This window comes from Cylas formicarius, unplaced genomic scaffold (genome assembly GCF_029955315.1).
Source record: "Cylas formicarius isolate icCylForm1 unplaced genomic scaffold, icCylForm1.1 PGA_scaffold_5__7_contigs__length_24384050, whole genome shotgun sequence".
NCBI lineage: Eukaryota > Metazoa > Arthropoda > Insecta > Coleoptera > Brentidae > Cylas > Cylas formicarius.
In genome coordinates this window covers 12931887-12955975 of record NW_026844341.1, presented here as the reverse complement: position 1 = coordinate 12955975, position 24089 = coordinate 12931887, and the positions used below count along the sequence as shown (strand labels likewise).

Below are 24089 nucleotides of genomic sequence, written 5' to 3'. Positions count from 1 at the left end.
AACAAAAACACTTACAGTTCGATATCTGCCTGTTTCGAAGAATGTAGGGGATTACTCTGTCTATTAAATCTATAATTTAGAGCATTTTCAAATTTTCTGACAAGACTGTAAAACAGTACTATTAAAGATTTTTTATTATTAAACCCATCAGTCACGCGTAAAATAAATCCAAGACTCTTTAGAGAGTTTTGAACAATGTTTTCTGTGTGCATCTCAAAAAGAAGCTTCGAATCCATTGCAATACCCAGGGCCTTCCGAAAAGTTCAGTTTGTAATTACCTAGATAGAGATCACTTTTAATTTGGTAATTTAACACAGTGACACTCGTCAGGGTTGACAAGCAATCTGTTCAGAGAACAATATTCTTCGAAATTTGACAAATCTCTCTGCAACAATACGTAGTCTGCCGCCAATTTTAAAATTTTTAGATCATCTGGGTACAAGGAGTAAGTGCTATGTGAAAAGCACTGGCCAACATCATATAGGAAAATAGCAAACAATAAGGGACCCAAATGCGATCCCTGAGGTACTCCCAAGTTATGTTTATATTCTTTGATTTTATCCTATTTACAACAACATACTGAGATCGCCCGCACAAGTAACTCTTAAGGAGGGCGAGCAAAACACCGTGCACACCGAAAATCTCCAGTTTCACGGCAAGAGTTGGGTGGTGTATTTTATCAAAAACTGATCCAGGTCCCTTTTGGGGATATATGATAAACATTATAATATTCTTGTGGTGGAATTTGTTTTATTAGTGAAGGGGTGTTAGATGATTCAAAGAAGCTTGAGAAAAATTCACAGATACCAAGGTTGTTCGAAACATGCGAGGTGTTTAGGGTCATTCTTGGTGGCAAAATTTTTGTGTTTTTTTTTGCAAATAAACGACCAAAAATATTTTGTTCCGTTACAGCAATGTACACTTTGTAATCTTTACTAATATTAATTTTAACGGTATTTCTTAAATTCGAAAAAACTTCATTAACTATTTGTCCCCTATTTTTCCATTCCCTGTGTGCTCGTTCCTTGCTTTTTATCAATACAATAGTGCGCCCATAAGGGATATTTCCGTTTTTTTATATTGATTTTTGGTATATGTGTATCTACAATTTCTGACAATTTTTCATAAAAACAGTCGAGATTAGAATAAACATCACTGGATGTCAATAAAGCATTCCAAGGAATAAATTATTTCATAATTGGCTTTAGAAAAATTTAATTTTTTGTAAGAATAACAAATAATCTTTTTTTCGCAGATCAAATTAATACTTATTTTTAACGATGGATGGCAGTCCATAGGAACGAACTGACTATTACATTCAATTACCTTCATCTTTAGAGAACCAGACATGACTAGATCCAACATTTTGTTCCTAGTATTTCAAACGTCATAGGAACTCAGAGGATCAGAGGCATTACTAGACAACAAATCATTGCAATTTATGAGGCGGGATGTATACAGTGCAAATTATTTTTTTACCGCCATTCAAATTGACACTCACCCATAAATCTTCAATAATCAATTCACGAACCGCCATCAATACCCCAGCACCATCAGTTTTTCCACTAAGAGAAACATTACGATCCAGTCTAAAAACATGATAGCCTGGAGGAAACAGCTCTGAATCTTGAATATTAGGTCTTAACCAAGACTCTGTTATTGAAACACAGTCATACTCGACACTACACATAGATTGAAAGAAATCGCCTGTTTTTGTCCAAAGGCCTCTAGGGTTTTGTAAGTAGACTGAAAATTCTGCTATTGGAGCCATCGGATGCTAAAATAGTACTTCACAGCTAAAAAAGCTAATTATTTTAAACATCCAATACAGAGATATGAATAGCTCTACTAGTGTTTTTTTTATAAAGATCTTCATTTCTTTAATCCAACAATACTTAAAACTAGACGTTTTATAAGAATCTCGTGCTTTTTTATGTTCAAATCCGATATCAATAGTGTTTACGCCACGGTTTCTGTTTAACTTAGCAGCATTCAGGAACTCATTTTTCTTGGATATAGATGAAAATGTCACCACTATGTTTCTCGGATAACTGCCAGTTTCTTTACTATAGGGATACCACATACTTCGACGTTGTTTTTGCGACTCTCCTGATGTGTTTCAATTTCAGTCTTTAACGTGAAAGGTTCCTTACGTACATTCGAAACCTCCTGACCCAATTCGCTGACTGTTATTGATGGCTTGATTAACATATTCTATACGACTATTAAAGTAATCTACTTTAGCACCAAAAAAATTAAGAGATTCGGTGAACCCGTCTGTACGGACCTTAAGGTAGCCACGTCAGTTATCACTTTATATCCGAGATTTGAACAAACATAAACCTCGTAACATTGGAAAAATAATTTAAAAACAGTTTCTAAATTTCTAAATTAGAAAAGAAACATTTTTTTTCACAAAATTTAAAATTATATTTATTTTGATTTTTCTTGGCTTGACTTTTGTTCGCAAAAATTTGTATACCTCAAAAAATACTAAAAGTAGTGCCTTAATAAAATTGAAATGGCATTAATAGCAGTAATTAATGTTAGTGTAATATGGTCCTCCATTTGATCTTTTCACGAAAATTAATATTTTAATTATGACTCACCCTGTATAAACGATTCGAACTAACTAAGGCAAATATAAGATAAATGACTGTTGCACTTTATTAAATTGTTGAAAATAGTAAATTGATAGCTTTCGGAAATGGCGTCAAAAATATAGTGTCAAACACGAGTATTTTTCACGAGAAAATCACCATAAATCTGTATACGAGGTGTGTTCAAAAAGTATCGCGAATTTTGTGTTTTTTCAAAAATTATTTATTTATTCATGAATATCTATTTTGTCCCCTTCAAAGTAATCCCCATGAGATATTATACACTTGTGCCAACGGTTTTTCCAATCTTCGAAGCATTTCAAAAAATCATTTTTTTTTTATCTTCTTCAGCTCCTCCTTCGATGCCGTCTTTATCTCGTCAAGAACAAGAAAAAGTCACAGGGGACCAGATCTGGGGAATACGGTGGCTGCGGCATCATTAGTGTGTTGTTTTTGGCCAAAAAGTTGCGCACAAGCAACAATGTGTGAGCAGGGGCGTTATCGTGGTGCAAAAGCCAATTTTTGTTCTTCCACAAATCCGGCCGTTTCTGGCGGATTGCTTCGCGCAAATTGCGCATAACTTGCAGGTAATATTCCTTATTGACCGTTCTTCCCTGTGGCAAGAACTCATGATGCACCACGCCCCTGCAATCGAAGAAAACTGTCAGCAAAACTTTCACATTCGACCGAACTTGGCGCGCTTTTTTCGGTGTTGGTTCGTGCGGCAGCTTCCATTGAGATGATTGAGCTTTGGTTTCCACGTCATAACCATAAACCCACGATTCGTCACCAGTTGTGACCCTCTGGAGCAAATTTGGGTCGTCGCGGACAGAGTTTAACATCTCATTAGCAATGTTCATGCGATGCTGGTCACAATTGAACAGTTTTGGTACGAATTTCGCGGCGACCCGTCTCATGCCCAAATCATTGATAAAAATCGAATGGCACGAGCCAATCGATATGTTTAGGTCCTCAGCAACTTCTCTAATGGTGATTCGACGATTGGCCAATACCATTTTCTCCACTTCATTAATTTTTTCGTCTGTTGTTGAAGTGCTCGGGCGTCCGGCACGCTATTTGTCGTTCACATCTTCTCGGCCTTCTGAGAACATTTTGTACCACCTATAAACGTTGCTTCGATCCAAGGTAGCTTCTCCGTATGCCACAGTCAATATTCGGAATGCATCCGCGCACTTAATTTCGTTTTTCACACAAAATTTGATACAGGTTCTTTGATCCATTTTTTTGAATAGGTAAAAATCGAAGACGATCCAAAACACGTGCAAGCAAAGCAGCTGTCAACAATTAAATGAACATTCAAAATGGCCGAGCTTGTCGGCATAAATGAGAGACATGAGTACCAACATAACGCCACAAAAAATTCGAAATTCGAATATACGTAACCCGCGAAAATTCAAAATTCGCGATATTTTTTTAACACACCTCGTACACCAAAACAACGCTTTATTGGGTGACTGAATATAGAAAGGACCATCTACTAATGCAATAATATACCAGGGTGTGCTATTTCCACAAATATAAGTTTGGTTTCCCCTATATTTACGAATCGCCTTGTATATTGGAAAATAATTTTAAATTGTTTCTTTTCGTCTTGTCTACAATTTTGTATTTTTTTCTAAAATATGTAATAAATTAGATATAATACTTTGAAACACTACTTGAACACTCTATATATTAAAATTGGTGAACTTCAGACTAAACTGATTACGCCACTAGATCCTACACTATCCAGCCCTGTTGTTGCTTTTTATATAAATTTATATTATATAAATTTTTATAAAACATGGGACACACTGTAAAACCGCTGCATCTCCAAATTGCTTTTTTGCTTAAAAGTATTTGCAATTTTATTGAGTATTCTTTAGATTCTAGTCTATTCGGTTCACCGTTTAAAAAGTAATGGGTTAATAATTGGTTAAAATAGCAGAAATACGTATTGCGTTGTCTTTAGATGGTTGGAATAGTGTTATATGCATAATCAAGTGGATGTTTTAAATTTTGATTCATTATTGGCTACTTTTTTCCTTTAAAAACTGTAATCTATCTATAAATTAAATGTATTAAGAAAAAATGCTATTAATGATGGTGCAAATGATTTTTTTTTACAGATTTTGTTTTGATTAGTTTGAAAGCCGTCGGTAAAATGAGATCGTTTCTTCATCAAACAGAAAACAACAGAAATTAGATTGTTAATAATGGAACAGTCGTTATTATTAAGTCGACATATTCCGATCGAATTGCGGTTAATGAAAAAGTTCACTTAAAAAACATTTATCGAACGACGAAGAAAAATAAATCGACACGCTATGGGCATTTCACTTCCCCCCCTGCCCCTCACCTCCCTTTCCCCGCCAACAAGTTTCAGGAATGAAAAGTCAAAATGTACTTTGGACTAATGAGGTTAATGTTTGAGAAGGACAATTTTTGATAGTTTTTTTGAAATTAAAAACACTCTGACTCTACTCCATAACTAATTATTTCTATATTCAAATCCAGTGTAATCATGCAGGTTCAAAGGTCACCCCTTATATGAATCAAATCAGCAAATACGAAGGCCACGAAAATGTGCATTTACAATACCAGAAGGCAGGAAAAATAGTCTTGTTATTTTATGTAATGTTGTTATACTCACATTAAATTATTTTCACAAATTATACGCTATTATAAAAAGTTATGGATGTATATGATGGAGATCTATCTCCTAACATACATTTTTTAAAAATGCATTTGTATTCAATCAAATCAAAGTTAGGTGCAAAGCTTGATACATGGAAATAAATTATTATTAGATATTCTATTTAATAACAATTTTACAACATATATTTTAACAATTACCTTGTTTTGGTTCTTTCGTATTAGTTACTAGTACTAGTACTAAATTATTATTTTAACTTAAGTTTATTCAAGAAGCATTTTTATCCGTGTTATCTATTTTCCTCTCTCAAAATTTATTTAAATTTTTATTAGTTTAAAAATTGAATTTCCTAATAAGAAAATTAGGCTAAACGGAAATCTAAATTTATAGCTAAAAAATGCTCAAATTGACGTCCATTATATTGAATGTAGTGCTGGCCGATTTTTTTTTGTTCTGCGTAACGCATTAAGTAATATAATGGGGCGGGTTTGCACATTTCTTAATTCCTTTTCAGTTTCATTTCGCATTGCATGATGCTGATTTTTCTAAAATTGTTTTTTGAAGGCAGCTCCATAAGGAGCTATCAATTACTAATAAGTCGGGAGACCTGAGTGGCCATCTTATGGGACCGCGTGTGCCAATCCAGTGATTAGGAGAATTATGCGCTCAGAGAATGGGACTTTTTTGCATATTGATATTTTACAGAATTGTCAGCAATCTATTTGATGAGAAACTACCTTCTTATATGCAAAATTTTATGCCACCTCCTGAAATAAAACAGGAAAGCCTTGCCTGCCTTGTTGCTTCGGAAGATATACATGTTCGTCTTTCTGGGACCTGTAACGACTATTTTGATTGCTTAAAATGGCGGCACTGCTAATATACGCTTCATCAGACCATATAATTTTCCCATAAAAATTCCTATCTCGGTCGACATTTTGCAAATACCATGACAAAATTCTAGTCTTCGTTGTTTGTTTCAGGGTGCTTTTTTAAAATTTCTTTAACCGTAGATTTTGGAACGGCAACACTGTCCTCAATTTTTCTACAAGCATTTGTAGGAGTTTTTTCTAACTCTCGCCAAAGAATTAATTTCACTTATTTCCCGATACGAAAAATTAATAAGGTTGGTTTTAAGCCTACCAAATAGCTTAGGTCATAAGAAGAGATTTCTATTTGAAAGATCTAAGAACTTAGTGCAATAAATGATCAGCGGAATCCTTTCAATTTGCGGTCGCCATTTTGGTCGCCAAACTTCGAAGGAGATGGTCTAAGAAAATGGAAATGTTACGTTGGTTGTAAATCCTTAATTACATTCCAAACTTCCATTTCAACGTGTTCCCGCAAATCTTCAGTCTAGCTTTCTTCATTTACACTTTTTATTGTTTTTCAATTTTATGCAGAGCCTATAAATGATGCCCATAGGAGGTTTTTTAATTTCTCCCTGATTTTTGAACTAGCTTATTGAATTTAAAAACATTTTTTTGCTTGGGATGCAAAAAAGCCAGTATTTTTTTATTTATATATTGTAACTTAAAATTATCAAAGTCTCAAATCTGACAGCTTCAAATCAAAACTTTTTAAAAAGTTTGTGGTTGTTAAATCGCACGATAGGTTTTGACAACATTTTTTCCTTTTTTATTTAGACCAGTTAATTAAGTCAATAAATCAAGTACAAAACTTTTTTCCCGCTCTGTTATTGTTGCGTTATTCGCACCAATTAGTCTTTATTTATATGCCCGAAAATTTCAAATATTTTTGCATATTGGTTTCGGATATCAGCTCGGTTTACGGCTAAAAAACATTTACATTTATTGCATTCCTTTGTTTTTCCGATAACCGCCGCTTTATTTAACGGTATTTATTTGGAGTATTTTTGGAATGCGAAATATAAAGTTTCCTTGTTTTTTATACAAAATGGGCTGACCCATCCCGGTACTGTTCCATTCGCCAATAAACAATACCCTCCGAGCTCAGTCTTGGTCTCAGCTACGAGGGCAGCGCCAAAATTTCCCTATCTGTATATGAAAGACATAAAGAAGAATTTTTTTTTATTATTTTTCAATGTAACCCCCCTTAACTTCAATGCACTTATTACATCTCTTTATGAACAAATAAATCCCTTTAAAAAAATATTCTTTTGGTTTGTCTGCAAAATGAGCTAAAACAGCCTTTTTTAACTTAACTTCGTCATTAAACCGCCGTCCACGTAAGTCCTGTTTCAAATATCCAAACAAATAGTAGTCGCTGGGCGCCATATCTGGACTATAGGGAGGATGATCTATCTCTAAAATGGCAGCTTGTGCAGCACCAGCCGTATGGACAGGTGCATTATCGTACAAAAGACGCACCCCTCTGGTCAGTTTTCCTCGACGTTTTACACGTATGCACTCTCGCAATTTATGTAACAATATTGCGTAATATTTACCATTGACAGTGGTATTAGTTTCCTTAAAATCTATCAAAAGAATTCCTTCACAACCGCAAAAGATCGTGGCCTTCACCTTTTTTGTTGACTGGCAGAGTCTGAATTTTCTTGGAGGTGCTTCACCCTTACGTCACCACTCCATTTTTTTTTTCGATAGGAAGTCATAATAGAGAGCCATAGTTTCATTTTCATTTTTATCACACTCGACACGGCATTGTTTTTGAATATCCGAAAGATTTTTAGGACCCATCTTGCACTAACCTTATGCATACTTAAATGATCATGCAGGATTCGACGAATACTTGTACCAGAAAGCTTATTAATTTTTAAGATTTCCTTGACCTTTAAACGTCGATCACTCAATACCACCTCTTCCACAATCGCAACAATATCTTCCGTTATGACCTCCACTGGTGGAGCAGTTGTTGAATCATCTTCAAGGGACTCCTGCCCTATTCGAAAACGTTTTGCCCATTCTTTCACTATAGAATACGAAGGAGAACTTTGCCCGTACACACCATCCAGCCTTTCTTTAATAATTTTAGGTGCTAACCCTTCTTTTGTCAAAAACTTTGTGACTGCTCTATACTCAATTTATGTGCGACATTTTTTCGGACACGTCTTCAATTTTTTTTTCGCAGTCTACTAAGATATATGTTTAAAAGAAGGCAAAGTTTTATCGTGATACTGGAGCTGCATCTATGTCAGGCCGGGAAATTTTGGCGCTAACCTCGTATATCTATATAGCTGAGATATACGAATCATTTTTGATTACGTCACTATACGTAACGTAACTGCACAACTGCTCTGACTGCAGTATAACCCATATTTTTTGGCATCTTAGCATTCACACAATAATCAGGATATACTGCAAATAATATTACCCATAAAAATTATTGATTAAGAAAGTTACATAATATATAAAAATTAGAAAATTCGGCATCTTCTTTCTTAAGTACTGTTATTTCTTAACTTAACATCGGAAATTCGAGTGACTCTAGCATGACAATTTTGCATTTCAATTTCAATTTCAATGCATTTTTTTTGTATACTTTAGCATATAGTTTTTAATTCTTTATCAAACCCCATTTGACGTTTTTTCATACAATTTTATAAAATCTGACAAATCAATAATCCGGGTGCTAAGATAAATAGTAATCACTGTAATATTGCTAACGTATTTAGGCACTTTTGGGTCAATAAATCAAACCGGGGTAGGGTACTAGTAAGAAAGTAGGTAAGGGCAACCGTATGGGGAAACAGACGTTCCTAAAAATGTGCAAAAAAAAGAAATAAATCGGCTAACAGAAAATGCTGGAAATTGTTTTTGAGGTTCAAGTTTATATTAGTTTTTTTTATAATGCTATATACATTACCACTGCATGTGACATTCTTAACTGTTGGGTATTATCACTTTTTTTTTTACTAAAAAAATAGATTTAGTCGCTCGTCAATATTGTTAAAGACTAGGTGTATGAATAAGTGACATTTTAAGTAGTAACTAGAAACCTTCCACAAAAATAAAAACTTCTCCTTTGACAGAAATTATTCGTTTCTAATTATCGGCATTGTCATAATGGTATATCATGCAGTAAGTGTGGAAAACGGCATTTGAGTCACGAGTTTACGTAAACGTACATCATACTATATTTTTTTTGCCACTGTTAGTTTTTGGGTACTTTTTCGCAAAACAACACGAATACAGTCACTGACACGACCGTCAGGATCGACAAACATCAACATTCAAGGCGTGGGAAATATCTCCGAAAACATGCGATTGCTTCCAAACCCGGGGTAATATCCCGCAATTGTCCGAAATGGCACGGATCCGCGGGAAACGATAGTTACGAGGTAAAATGACGCTTTCAACTACCCAGAATCACATTCAAAAATTCGAAAAACTAACCTCAACCCTAGTGAAACCATCAAATTCTTCCCAACTGCCAAACACTAAGGTAAATGTACCATTTCTGAGGCGGAAAAATCGGCAAAAGATCCCAACTTCGTCCTGTCCAACGTATTATCCTAAAAGTGAAAATTATTTCAAATGTCGAACTTATTCTAATCAAACTGCCATCAAACAGCTAATGTAATTTGATTTGAAACCGCAAAAATTCTTTGAAAATCCAAACCTCCTAAATCTAATACTCCAAAGACTGCTCTAAAATCTCTAAAATCTAATCTGCGGCTGCTTCGGTAGTCATGAATAAAACTGACTATCAGGAAAAAATTGAAGTTATTCTTACAGACGGATCCTATCGTCAACTTCAAAAAGATCGTACATTATCTATGGACAATAACAACAATAACAATTTTGTCATTCCTCATGACACTATAATTCCTCGTCTCTACGGACTCCCTAAAATTCACAAATTAGGATTACCCCCTCGACCTATTGTCAGCAACATTGGTTTTCCAACATAACATATTCTCTAGCAAAATATCTAGCTTCTATATTAAAACCCTTTAAAGGGAAAACGGAGAGTTTCCTACTTAATTATTTTCATTTCATTGAACAATTAAAAAAAAAATTAACACACAATAACGCGTTTTACCACAAACCGAAACCCAATTTTACGTATTCGACGCGCGTTTCGCCAACCAAGTTGGCATCTTCAGGAGAAGATTAACTGCACTGTTCAAGTAACCAATCAGCGCGTATAATGTGCCAAATGGGATTGGACCTCTGTCCTTGTTCCGTGCCTTATTCCCTCTCTTAACAATTTCTAAGCTCGTAGGCATCTAATTTTCTACTATTATTTACATGTTTAACTAATTTTAAATTACTTATATCTATCTTATGATTATTGTTGAACATATGTTCGGCTACACTTGATTTCTCTAATCTACCAAATTTTAAATGAGCTAAGTGTTCCTTAAATCTAACATTAATTGATCTTTTGGTTTGCCCTACATATGACTTGTCACAATCGTTTCGACATATTTCATAAATTCCCGACTTTTCAAGGGTATCTAGTTTATCCTTGGGATTACCCAAAAGATTTTTTAATTTTGAACGGAACTGATCGACACTTCGAAGACCTGCGGCCCTGAAGACTGTATCAAGTCCACTTGTATATTGGGGAGAGAAAGGAATTGAGACTACTTTTAAATTTTCCTTATCAGCTTGAAAAGTCGATGATTTTTGAAGTTTGTTTTTAAATCTAAATTTCCTAATTAACTTATCGATAAAACAATATTCATAGCCATTGATTCTAGCGACCTTTTTTATAAGGCTTCTTTCCACCTCAAACCTTTCTTGATTTAAAGAAAATGTGACAAGTCTATGGACTAGAAAATTAAAACTATTCAACATAAAATGGCAAAAAACATTCGATCCACAAGATAACCTGGTTAATTTAGACTTAGAAGTCTCTATTCCTGAAACTCTCAACAATATTTCAGATGTATTAACAAAATGCTTATCTGAAACATATAACGGTCAGTTTTTTGAATAAAAGTCGGAAACAGTGATAGGCCTCCATTACTACCAGTCACTCGAATCGACACATTCCATCTAAAATTTTTTATTATTTAACCTCATAGTCAAGAATCCCTCAGAGATTTTCTTAGTCATTTAAACTCTATACCCCGTAACATACATTTTAGCATTGAATTAAAACCTAATAATGTTTACAGAATATCTGCGCGCACAGACCGATACTTTAATACATTGTCACATCACCATCCAAAGAACAATAGTTATCAACCCTATTGTTTGAAGAGACCGAAAACTATCTCAACCCGGGTCACTGAAACCAGAATTAAAACACCTTACATCTGCTCTTTTCTCTAATTATTTCCACATTAGAGATATTAATTAAGCATTTCATCGCAAAATACACCTCACACAACCTTCCAAAGACAATGAGTCCGGAAGCAACCTCATATTTGCCACTGCTGTTCTTCGAACACTGACCATATATCAAAAGTTTTTAAAAAATATAACGATTTACCACTCGTAACATTTTCGATCTGTCAAAGCCAAAATTCCATTGGAGATACCAGAAGTTTATAGCATTCCAAAGAATACATTGTAGAGACCGGACGAGAAATATCAACTATTGTCAAAGAACAGGGAAGAGCCTTAAAACATAAACTTATACTCATCAGCACTTGCCGAATACGAACAATTTGATGATTTCTAATTTATTTTGTGACTGAGGCACCATGTCTATTATGCCTTAGGATAACCTACCGATTCAGTAATTTCGTGATGGTCGGCTCTTACTGCATTACCAAAAATATGTTAGACAATTTAAATTCCATTGAGTCCGGACCTTAATAATTAATGGATAATAATGAATTAATGGAATAAATTTTGTTTTTGGAAAATAAATTGTAAGAAGCCTAGAATCATGCTCGTAATCGACTAAGGTCTCTTTATACACCAAAGCTGGTGGGAATATAATGGATTCCGACACCCACATTATCTGCCTTTATTGTGTTTTACTGCGTGATGATGTTACGTCCAACTGCTGACGATATGACAAAATCAATACAAAACTACTAGTTACGCCCCCCACCTCCGTTCTCACTACCTTATTATCCCTCAAAGGAAAAATCACGGGGGCGTCCACAATCCAATATTAATGTAATTAAGTAGAGTAGAAAACCCTCTAGTGTCCGGGGCGTCGTTAGAGTGCTCGATTAGGGGTTAATTATCTAACTACTCGGTTTACTTTCTCGCAATTAATTAATAAGCAATATTAATACCTACTTTTTAAGTGCTTGGTTTATAGTCCCGTGCCAACCGGTTTTGGTAGCCTCAAATTTGTAAATTAAATTCTTGCTTATGGTGCCAGAATAATAGAATGACGTCCTTAGAATGTGCAAATGAGATAAAGGAAACGGGTAGTAAGAAAAAGTCACACCTCAGAAAAATTTAAGTATCTATGGCAAGATGTAGAATGGAACTAAAATCAGATAGAAGATTGAGGCATCATAACTCGCCATGGAGGTAATAAATATCGAACCAGGGTAAATTGTGATGTTGATTTGCTTATCGGAAACAGTGCTTTCTGATGAACGTGCACACAACTTATAGAGAATAGCACAAAAGAATGAATTTATTGGTTTATGACAGCTGTTTCGGCAAAACTGTGCGTTTATCAAATATAAAAGATGCTAATATTCCGACATACTAAATATATACAGGAATGTAGAGTTATAAATTTATACTTAACAACGGAGACCCATTTGAATCCCAGTAATCATTAAGTAATAGGTTCGAATAACTTCCAGCAGATTTAGCTTTTGCTTTTTGATTCATTATATAAAATATGAAAATTATCGTCGAACTTACGCTCTTATATGTTCGCTAATGCATTTATTAACACTTTAACTTATAGACTTCGGATTTTTAAGTTTTTTTCATTTCGTTAAGTTTTATGTTTTATTTAGTTTATGTTAAGTTACTTATCCTATGGTGTTTCTAGTTTTAAAAGCAATTTTAAGATCAAATTTAGATAGATTTTTTCTAAATTTTTTTTGTTGGGTTCACTTATGTATTTTATTGTTTTCAGTTTTCATTTCAGAGTTATTCGAAGGAGTTTTTTAATGATCTTCTTTTCTGTCAATCTTATCTATCTGTCATATTATGTATTTGTTCTAATTTAATCGTGCTAAATGGATTTTCATCAAGTAAAAGCCACCTATATTAGTTCAATTACAAAAGAATATCGGTTTTCTTGTCTGTAACCTGGGTTTCTAAATTAATAGTATCCTAAACCGAATAATCGAAATAATCAAAGTCATGTCATATCTTTACTATTAGAAGAAATAGTGTAAGATGGATGGATGGTATGTAACTTAGACAAGAGGACTGGCGACTGGATTTTAACAACTTTTTGTAGAAGGTACTGCACTAGGGTCAATGAAGTTTTTATAAGCAAATTATAATCACTAGACTGTTCAAGACGCATGGTTACCGTTGTTGAGATCTCTTTGCTCAGAATTTGGTACTTAATTTTCACACCGATCGACTTAGCTGGTGACCCCTTATCTTATCATTTATGCTTTTCAATTTACCCCTATACAGTGAAAATCAGTTATCAAACTTCAAGAAAAGTTCTCGCACACCATTATATTTTTTTTTTTGCTTATTTTTTTGGTCTTTGACGGATCGAAGATTTTGAGAGATTTTGGTCAATTGGAAAATCTGGTTTTGACGTCATAATTCTCAACAACCCACGCGGAGGAATCCAAAGGTTTTGTAAATAACCTGCGGCACATTCTTTGAAAAATTAAGTGGGTGGGTGTGGTGGGTTAGCAACAAAAGAAACAACAATAATATAATGATGTCCTCTTTCTTAAAGAACATTAATGATAACTTGTCTTAAAAATGACAAAAACAAAATACTGTTGTGAGATCCCTTAAGAATTTTATTTTAATTCTATTTTTTCGAAAATTCCACACCTGTAATTTTCAACCAATCAAAACGTGTTTTTTTACATGTCACCGTAGCAACGGATAAATTTTAGTGGATTTTTTTTCCTTGTGGGTATCCAATTGTATTGGAATATTTATAGAGACTTACGTTGCTAATGAAACCTGTCAACAAAATCAATTTTGATTGGCGTTATATTAAAACCGGAAATAATTTGACGTCTAGTGGTATTACTAACGTAAGCTTTGGGTTCGTCTCTCTATTCTTCTGAAGGGTTATGAATTTTTTTTATAAAATTTGACATCCCAATAATCTACTACCCGGGTTCAGCTTTTACGTCGCATTTATTATTTCAATTACGGCTGCGAGCGTCCAACGCGAAATTTCCACTAAAAAAAAAATTCATTGAAGCGATTCACATTTTTTGCCATTTAATTAATGGCGCTCGAGTCGCGCAAGCAAATTGGAGTGCGCCGTAACGAGATGATTCCACGATGTGTCCCGTTTGATCATATTTTCAAGGACGAATGGAAACACGCTTTTTCTAGTCATAAATTTGGCGCCATAGTGGACCAATGGACGAATAAAACGTATGGAAAAGAAGAAAAGAGACGCGTTTTTATTAATCTGGTGATGTTAACGCCTCTAGAAGTGAGAAATTCGTATTAATAATTTGGTCGAGGGGTTTTAATCACCGCGGTAAAAACTAACGCTCTTAGAAAAAGTATAATATGCAACATGTTTGATAATGGTATATTATGCAACAAATGTGGTAAACGGCATTTTAGTCACGAGTTTATATGGCACGAGCGGAGCGCAACGGAGTGAGTGCTTAATAAACAAGATTGCTTTAGAAAAATCGTCAGCTTTTTATTATAAAATTAAAGAACTTCGCGGTTTCGTATGGGAAAGGGACGCATTGTTTTTCTATCGTGCTCCTGCGGACCACTATGGAATTTTCGCAAAATCATTGTTATTTGCATGCGTGCATGCATGCACCCTGTATAAAATTTCTTTCACATCTCTTCGAACTTCAAAGTTACAGCAAACATCGGTAACTATCAAAATTTGCACAAATAATGATGATTATATGAAGATATTTTTTCAAATATCTCGCGCCCTCTATAATTGACGAAACCTGAAACTCTCACGACACGGTTTACGATACTGTTCAAATAAAATTATCCCATCTTTAACGGTTTTTCATTTATCGCCAATAATTTATCCACAAAAAGAGAATTTTTTAGGATATTTTTGATTTTTTGCCCATAAACGACACACCCTGTATATGATACAATCATTGTTCGAAGTAAAGGTTATAGCCCTGGATTTCCCACACGTCATGGTTCAAGAATTTTTTGAAAATAGTAAATGGTGGAGAAATAAGTTTTTTCTGAAACCATGCAGTGCACCGTAATAATAAATGGCGTCTTGACGGCCCCCGAAATAGCGATTTCAATATGATACGAAAACTGCAAATACAAAAATTGTAGCTCTTGATGCGGCCTATAACACCGTTGGAACCAATTAGCCATATTTTTTACGATTTTTGATTTGCGGCTAATAATTTACTCTGTAAAAAAACAATTTTCTAAGACTTTTAGATTTTTGCCTATAATTTAAAAACCCTGTATAAAAATGCCTAAAATAAATTTTATTGGACTGAATCTTCTGCGTCTGCCGGTTAAAGAATTTTGCCAATCGGATGAACGATTATGGAGGAAAACAAATTTTTCTGGAAGCTAAAATTACCAAAAAAAAATTGAAATATATCTAAAAAATACTTGGTAATATTTGATTGCGTCCATTTTCTACAGTTTAAATGTGGACACGGACTTTTACTTCTCTGCTAAATTTGAAATTGATCTCTGCAAATTTAGGACACTTAACACATTTCTCATTTAGCACGGAATATCGGGAATACCCTGTCCAATAGGTGAAAACCTTAAATACGCCTTTTATATCGCAATATAAAAGAAAGTGAGACCTGAATCAGTCTTTCAGTTATAACCAATTTCCAATAATAGGGGGACTTATTTTTCAGTTTCTTTGAATAGAGCCGTATCTTCTGCTTCCTCTGGTTCAAGAATTTTTTTGGTCACATAAACAGTTTTTGAAAAATGATGTTTTTTTTACACGCGCGATTTTTTATTTTTTTAGAATACGTTCCGACCCCCCAGCCCCCCCCCGCCTATTTTCAATAGGTTCCGTCACGGGGAAAAGCTGCCAAATTTGAAGTCGATTGCTTGAAATTTACACTTACACTTACACAAAACAGTCGAAAATCGCGAAAAAAAGATGGATACCGGCGTCGGATCAGGGCCATTTCTTACAAGCTTGTGTGCCTTGTGGAGGGTTAAAAAAGAGGCAAATTTCAATTTTGTAGGTCCAACGGTTCGAAACCTATTCAAGAAAAATCAAAAGTCGAGAACGGAGAACGGACATACAGACAAAAAAATTTTTTTTCGACGGTGATCATTTCTGTACCAACGGCGATCCCATAGGACCTACCGTTACCGGGATATAAAATTTTTGTACGAGCGCAACAAGTGACTTAAAAAGTTTACCAATCGTGTTGCATATATTTGGTTCACTTTTACAAAACAACACGAATTCATTCACTGACATGACCGTCAGAATTGACAAACGTCAAAATTCAAGCCGTGCGGTAAAAACTCGGAAATTTCCGCAGGGGCTGGGATCCGTGGAACAAAAAACTCACGTGATGAAGGGACGCTTCCCGCATGCTAGATCGGTGTCTAATGAGGTATTTTACAGACGGGAGTAGAAAAACTTCACGCGTCTATTAAACACTCGCTCCGCTCGAGCCAAATAAACTCTTGACTGAAATGCACTTGTTGCAAATATCCCATTATCATTTGTTTATGTTCCTCTACAGAATAATAGCAATGTTCCATAAAAGATTTGATAATGGCTTTAAAATTATGTAATATAAGCTTAGGTGAAGAAAATTTTTCACGATTTTGTTGTATTTAAACTTCATAGTTGCAAGTAAATTCGAAGAGGAAGTGGGTTATCCATAATTATCTTCAATAATAATATCAAATTCTTCGAGTTATGAATTTCTAAAATTGTGTGTTCCTGAAACAGAGGTCGACAATGGTCTCTATATATCTGGTTGGATATAATTCTAATCGCTTGTTCCTCCAATTTTTTATCAAGGTAACTGTCAAATCGTTAAATATCATTGAAGGTATCTAACAAAATTTTCATGGTAGTAATAAATGTAAAACTTGTGTATAATACTATAATCCAAGTCACACTGAGAATACAGCGTGGGTAGCATAGCCAAATGCGAGAAACCGGTACAACATTGCCGAGATTCGTATAGCAGTCTCGGAGTCGGTTCAGCCCAAAACACACCTGCAGACCATGCAGATGGATAATATCATTTTAAATACACATTAATAAACAAATTAAATGAATTACTCAAACAAAGCTTGGAATAACGTGTTTCGAATTTGTTTGTGCGTTTAAGAATGGGTATATTTTTCACAGAATCATCAGAAATCACAATCGCAATCAAAAATTGGAAAAGCTTACGTCAACACTAGGGAAGTCATCAAACACTGTCGCCAATTCTGGGAGATGGAAAATTGCAAAAGGTTCCCACCCCAAAAGAGGGAATCGTTTCAAATCTCGAATCTAAACCTAAACAAACTGCCATCTCAAACAGCTAATGAAATTCATTTTGAAACCGCAAAAATCCTTTAAAAATCCAAACCTCCTAAATTTAATATTCCAAAACCTGAACACATTGCTCTAAAGTCTCTAAGTCTAATCCCGACATCGTCATTATTAAATCGGATAAGGGAACGCATGGAACGCAACCTTCAATCTGTTATTAAGGGTTCTTCTCTATCAGGATCAGTGAAAATCTGTCACTCCTCGTGAAAATTCCTCGCCTCTACGGACTTCCGAAGATTCACAAATCCGGATTACCCTTTCGATTGTCAGCACCATAGATTTTTCAACATATTCTCCTTTACAGGAAAACCTGTTAGTTCTGGTTAGTTTCGACGACATTAGCTTACCCAGATAAACATTATAACTGAATTACTTGATTTGTGTGGTAAGTTTGACTGCTTATTTTTGTTACAGATCTACCAGGACTAAAACGATGAGATACTTTTATAGTAGTTGCAGTTCAGTTCCTAGGTGGGGCCTCAATCGGTTTTGGTAGCCTCAGGTTTTACCAATCATATACAAATCTGACAAATTATGTATCCCGCTTTGCTAAATTCCTGAAACTCTCAATATTATTTCAGAAGATTCTGGAATCAAATTTATGAACAAACGGCGGGAACAGCTATAGTTTCTCCATTATCACCAGTCATAGTGAACATATTCATTAACCTTTAGACACCTTAATTACCATCGAATTGAATGAAAATATTGTTGATATCAAAAGTTCTTAATGTCAAAACCAGATTTACGACTTGTCCTAAAATCACTCAACATCTTCGATACATCAAAGACAAAATTGACATGAACATGAAAGACCTTTAAGACTACCACAAATAAACTCATCAGCATTTGCTGAGCACCAATGTTTACTCTTACTCGATAAAACTAAAATTCTTATATGTAATCAGTTCTTATACCAAAGAAAATTCCGAGGATCTAACTCCGCACATAGTGTCACTGAATTACGTCACTTGTGTCGTAACTTCGGGTGCTGAAAGAAAAAGATACTTTTATAGTAGTGGCAGTTCACTTCCTAGGTGGAGCTCCAGTCAGTTCTGGAAGCCTCAGGTTTGGCCAGTCATATACAAATCTGGCAAATTACTTATTATTTTATATAAATTACAGCAGAAATTGAAGGATGGGAGCTGATAAGAAACCATAATATACGGCAGCAATTTTAGAAAGCTTAATATTTCTGAATCATTCTCTCTTTATTAGGACGCCTTTCCTGCTTCCTTATAGCCTTTAACAACGTTACTTATTTAACTGAGGTGACTCGTTTGGCTACGTAATAAGTTATTCTGCCCCAAAACTCCCAATACCAAAAGCCGATGTTTCCAATCGAAACCAGATGATAAACCAGACATAGGCTATAAAACCAAATCGTGTTGAATATCATTCGGTTATATTTTCTCGCACCTGCGTCGATAACGAAAAAAGTAGACAGTCCGCACGTGTGCTTTGCCTGCCATCGGCACTAACCCGAGGGATGCGTGAAAAAAGGCGGAATCGATGTTTCTTTGGGCAAAGTGAATTTGCTAGACTATTTTTCATAAACTCGGTCGACGCTGCCAAAGGCCGTGTTCCCGCTAAAAGAGGGTAAAATATCGCCTAAGCGAATTTCTTACGGAAGACCGAGATCTTTTCTCGGAGACGATGCCTAAAAATTACACGGCAAAGCGACGCAACATAAAAATGCAGCATACGGGGATGTTCTACAAAAATTGGACTTAGATTTAGTTTGAATTTTATTATTTAACAAATTACCGCAGGATTTTTTGTATGGCAATGTTGATGATTACTAATTACAGATCTGGATGATGGGATGGGTGACGTTTCGTCAATCATTCTGTTGGCTCTTCAGAGCTTCACTGAAACTGTTTTATTAGTATTCTCTGGTTTCGTCCCCTGTTTAAATTCGTAAACAAAACAGTCTTATTCTTTACCTCTCCGATCTTAGAAGTTTGGTTAAGTGAGGTTAAATTTGGCACGTTGGAAGTAGTTTAAAGAAAGTGGTTTTAACAGATTTGTAAGGAATTTCTCAAAGTATCATTCACAGGCTACTGTAATTCCATTTACAAATTTTTTGGACGTTTCGCGAATAATCCTTTTGACTTCTTCAGAGCTAGCAGTCTAATCTGTCCTCGCTTATATATTATTTGAGGAAGTCGGAGAGGCATGAACATTGTCTCGGATAACTGATTCCCGCGGTTAAGATTGGTTGCTTATTATAAGAAGCGATTGCCTGAAAGAATTTTAGTTTTATTTTGAGTTCAGCAACTGCTGATGAGTTTATTTGTTGGAGTCTTAAGGCTCTTTCATGTTCTTCGGGTCTGGTTGATATTTTTCGTCCGGTCGCTCTAATGTATTCTTTGACGCATATGCATGGAATGCTGTAAACTTATTTCATAAGACCTTCTGATGTTTTCAATATAAGGAAGGAAAACAGTTTGAAGTGTGGGGTTGTTTTCGGATTCACTGGCTTTGGAAGGTTGTGGGGAAGTGTATTTTGAGACGGAATCTCTAATATGGAAATTTTTAGAGAGAAGAACAGATATAAGGTGTTTTTATTTCGGGTTCAGTAACTCGGGCTGAGATAGTTTTCCGGCTCCGCAAACAAGAGAGTTGATTCGTAGGTCTGATGGAGACGTGACAATATGTTCCAGACAAGCATTTTTAAATCTTAACCACGACTCTGGTCTTTACCTATAAGTATCAGTCATCCGATGTCAGTCAGACGATGGTTATCCTCCTCCTTTAGTCTCGGTTAAGCTCTGAAGAAGCCAACAGGATGATTGGCGAAACGCAGGAGGAATGCAGAAGTTTTATAAATAGTAGCCTGTGCAAGTTTCTTTGAAAAAAACAGAAATTTTGAACGCTTCTTTGCGATGACGAGATATTAGAAGTCGATCTCTTCCACGCAGATTTAAATTGAGGTTAACGAAGAAGCGTCAATGACCAGCAGTGTCCTGCCATCCTGTAAATTAAGAATTGATCGTCTGCGCAATTTGACTTGCACTTTTATGACAAAAACTGGAACATTTTCTATATTTTCTTTGAGTTTGTTCGATATTATAGCTTCTAATAGGACTTCGTGCCGGCTACGGTAAGTATTTTTGTTAAAATTCGTAACTTTCATTCACTTTTAAGGCTGCAAAGGTCCATGAAATACTTAAATGATTTTATAAAAAAATACACTAGAAACCCCGTACGTAAAACGATTGCAAATGAATGCAAGTAATTTTTTTTGGAAATATGCCATTTTCTTTTCACACGCTTTAGATTACTTGTAATCTAAAACTAATAAAAGTGTTTTAAAAAATCTTGCCTTCGGGTAGACTTTTTATAACTAAATCAAAATATTTTGTGTACAAGGTTTTATGTAAAAGAAAATTGATCCCAATTATGGTCTTCTCAAAGTTATCGCTAACTTTTGCGTGATGATCTTAGTTTAGGGAATTTCGGATAATTTTGCCAATTTCATGGGAAACTTTTAAACTCGAAATGTTTTTATAGATAAAAATTTTACTTTTATCGGAAATTCAAGTCTTATAGCATTTTTTTCTTTATTTTATCGTATCGCTTAACGCTATTGTTAATTCCGTTTGTTTTCTCGTGACGCTTCATTAATTTCTCGCCACCTGAATGGCACTTGGCATAACAGACAGACCTGTATCGGCGGAATTCATTTTGAGCGCCATCGCGTGTAAATTCGATTTACCTTCGTGCCACCATCTCCATTAAATCAACCCCCGTGATTTAATTTTTTTTATTTTTCTTTGGTTTAAGCCCTACATCGCGTCCTTTCATTTTACTGCCACGCGGGAGGAAAAACCTCCAACATTTTCAAAAAACCTTCTGCCGTGAAGTTTGTTGTGTTCATCGACGGCCTTTATTATTAACCTTATCGTCGCAGTAACTGAGGCTCTCTTCGATTTTTTTCACCGCTTCCTTGTTCTCTTCTATAGCCTGCCGATGCCTCGTGATTTCTGCCTCTCTCAGCCTATTCTCTTCTTCCAATTGATCCTTCAGTTTGGCTATCAGCTCCCTCTGCTTGTGATAAAAATATTCTTCCTCTCGTGCAGCTCCCATTTTACCTGTAACAACATTACAGGCGTTTCTCACCTTTGTGTCCAGATTTACCACTTTTACGTCACATTTATTTTAAACTGAACTATTAAATATATCCAAAACTGCTGTAGCTAGAACGATACAGTAATTCCATTTAAAATAACAAAATTGTGACTTGTAACCTAAAAGTGGAAAATCTGACAACACGGCTGTCAGCATTTTTCAATTCTGCACACTCAAAAACCCAATATTGATTTTTATCTGTCCAGCTTTGGCAAGTTTGTAGATACTCAGCGTTCTTGTAATTTTTACTGAAAAAGAACAATAATTATCCACTTAAACGAATAAATACAATTGTACTAAAATGTCTTTTATTGGGATAATTTGCGGCGTATACTCGCCCAACCACATATGCGTTTCAATGACACTGGGAAAACACGAGCAAAATGTCGTATACTTCGGCAGTCGGCAGTTTTAATGCGGTAACCACAATCAATGTGAGAAAACTCAAAGGTTAGTTAATTAGATAGATAAGCAAGAAATGAAACATAAAAGTAATTAATTAACTTAGTATTTGTCAATATTGATGAGTGACTAAATCTTATTTTTTATAAAAAAAGATGAGGATATGACAACATACTAATAATGTCTATGATAATGTAAAAAAACTCATATATATTCAGATAAACAACGAACTTTTTTTTAATAACAACGTATTCTTTTATTCAAATTTTAGGTGAGGATAATGATATTGAGATGCGGTTTTCACTGGGTTTTTGCACTCTTGCTTGACATCTAATGGTGTAAAAAAATTCATATCGTTGCATTTAATTTTCTTTCAGAATTTTTTTTTTGCCATTAGAAAACGCCATCCGGTGGCAAGCTACTTAACCGCAATCATCTCACTGATAGCAAGTTTGATAGCCCAGGAAAATCCCTTTTTAACGAGTACAAAAAGATTTTTAATTTTTCTTAGCTTAAAACAGTGTTCACTCTAAGAAAACTTTATTTGTTTTATGATTTTCAAAATTTTTCGGAACATCCGTTTCTTCAATACCGTAACTCGCTGCCCTTACTGGAATGTCCGTTATCATTTATATTTCCCCCACCACCCAAAGGTTCTAGGTTTTAGAAACAATCGTTGAATAACAAAAGTTGTAGTGGCTTTCGTCTACCATCACCCGTTAAGGTTATTTTTTCATTTTTTTTTAAGGAACACCTTAAATATGGAAACTTCTGAAGAGCTTCGAGAAGTTTTGTTCATAGTGGCATTTGTGGCATTTTGTCTACTTCACGAGCTGATTAAAGCTGAACAATTCAACGTAGACCAAAATAACTTTCACATTCCTATTTTAGCTTTATTGATTTTTATATTATCAACTTGGACCTAACCTTTTCCTGCCGTTACTTATTCAGAGCATACTACAAAATGAATTGTTAAATAAATAGAATAGTTCCACATTCTATTTATTGATGAATAAAAAATAAATTGGTAGATTTGTTTCGATTTAAATTTGAAATATTATTTTTATTTTTATTTTTTTTTTGCTATTTTTTGCTCGATTAATTAATCGCTTCTTTTATTAATTTTTTTCACTGTCTCTTTTTTTTGTATTATTATTTACTAAGATATGCATGCTATTGCGTGCTTATATTGTAATTGTTAAGAGGACATAGTTGTGGATTTAACCCGTTTGTGTCTCAAAGATCAAATAAATAAATAACTGTTTGAAGATGGATTTTAAAATACTTTTTTAAAACGTGCACGATGCCAGAATTATTCGAAATACGTACCAAAAGGGCCGCCAGCGTCCCTGACGGCCCCGCCTCCGCCACCGCCCTTGCCGGCGCCCTTTCCCAGATCGCCCAACATGCCCGTGTCGTATTTTTTCGAACACGCTCTCCGGAACACATAGTCGACTTTTTCCGGCCAAAGTCGGATATGTTTCATCGAATATCGTAATATCAGCACTAGGAATTTGGAAATGGAATGAAAACGGCGGATGACAGGCCAATCAGACTCTGACGGCAGCGTCAATCTCGAGTCGCTTGCGGGTGACGTCTGTAGCGGAACAAGGAAGTGATGATTTTTTGTTGGTATAAGCATACAACACTTCCTCTTCCCGTATAAGCGGCGTTGTTTATAGTGGAGCATCAAGTGAGGACCTGCGGGATTTTATGCTGAGCGGTCTCGAATCTGGGACTGAGCGAGAGGATATAACAGCTCCTCAGATGAC

At 35.1% G+C, this 24089-nt stretch overlaps 2 protein-coding genes across 6 annotated transcripts in view; one reads left to right on the top strand and one right to left on the bottom strand.

Moving 5' to 3' along the window:
* LOC132701988 (dopamine receptor 2) overlaps positions 1-24089 on the top strand; it is a 241809-nt gene that overhangs the window by 91120 nt on the left and 126600 nt on the right. The gene's annotated exons all lie outside the window — the stretch shown is intronic.
* Positions 21550-23867, bottom strand: LOC132702502 (ATPase inhibitor, mitochondrial-like). Its single transcript, XM_060671164.1, has 2 exons — positions 23647-23867; positions 21550-21878 (listed from the first exon to the last, which is right to left on the bottom strand). The coding sequence occupies exons 1-2, from the start codon at positions 23801-23803 to the stop codon at positions 21661-21663; spliced, it is 375 nt and encodes a 124-aa protein (XP_060527147.1). The 5' UTR covers positions 23804-23867; the 3' UTR covers positions 21550-21660.

Bases quoted from the DNA above. Each gene is read 5' to 3' on its own strand.
- LOC132702502 (XM_060671164.1), bottom strand. From the start codon at position 23,803: ATGAAACATATCCGACTTTGGCCGGAAAAAGTCGACTATGTGTTCCGG. The intron at 21,879-23,646 runs GTACGTATTTCG...ATGTTGTTACAG, and splicing joins GGACGCTGGCGGCCCTTTTG to GTAAAATGGGAGCTGCACGA.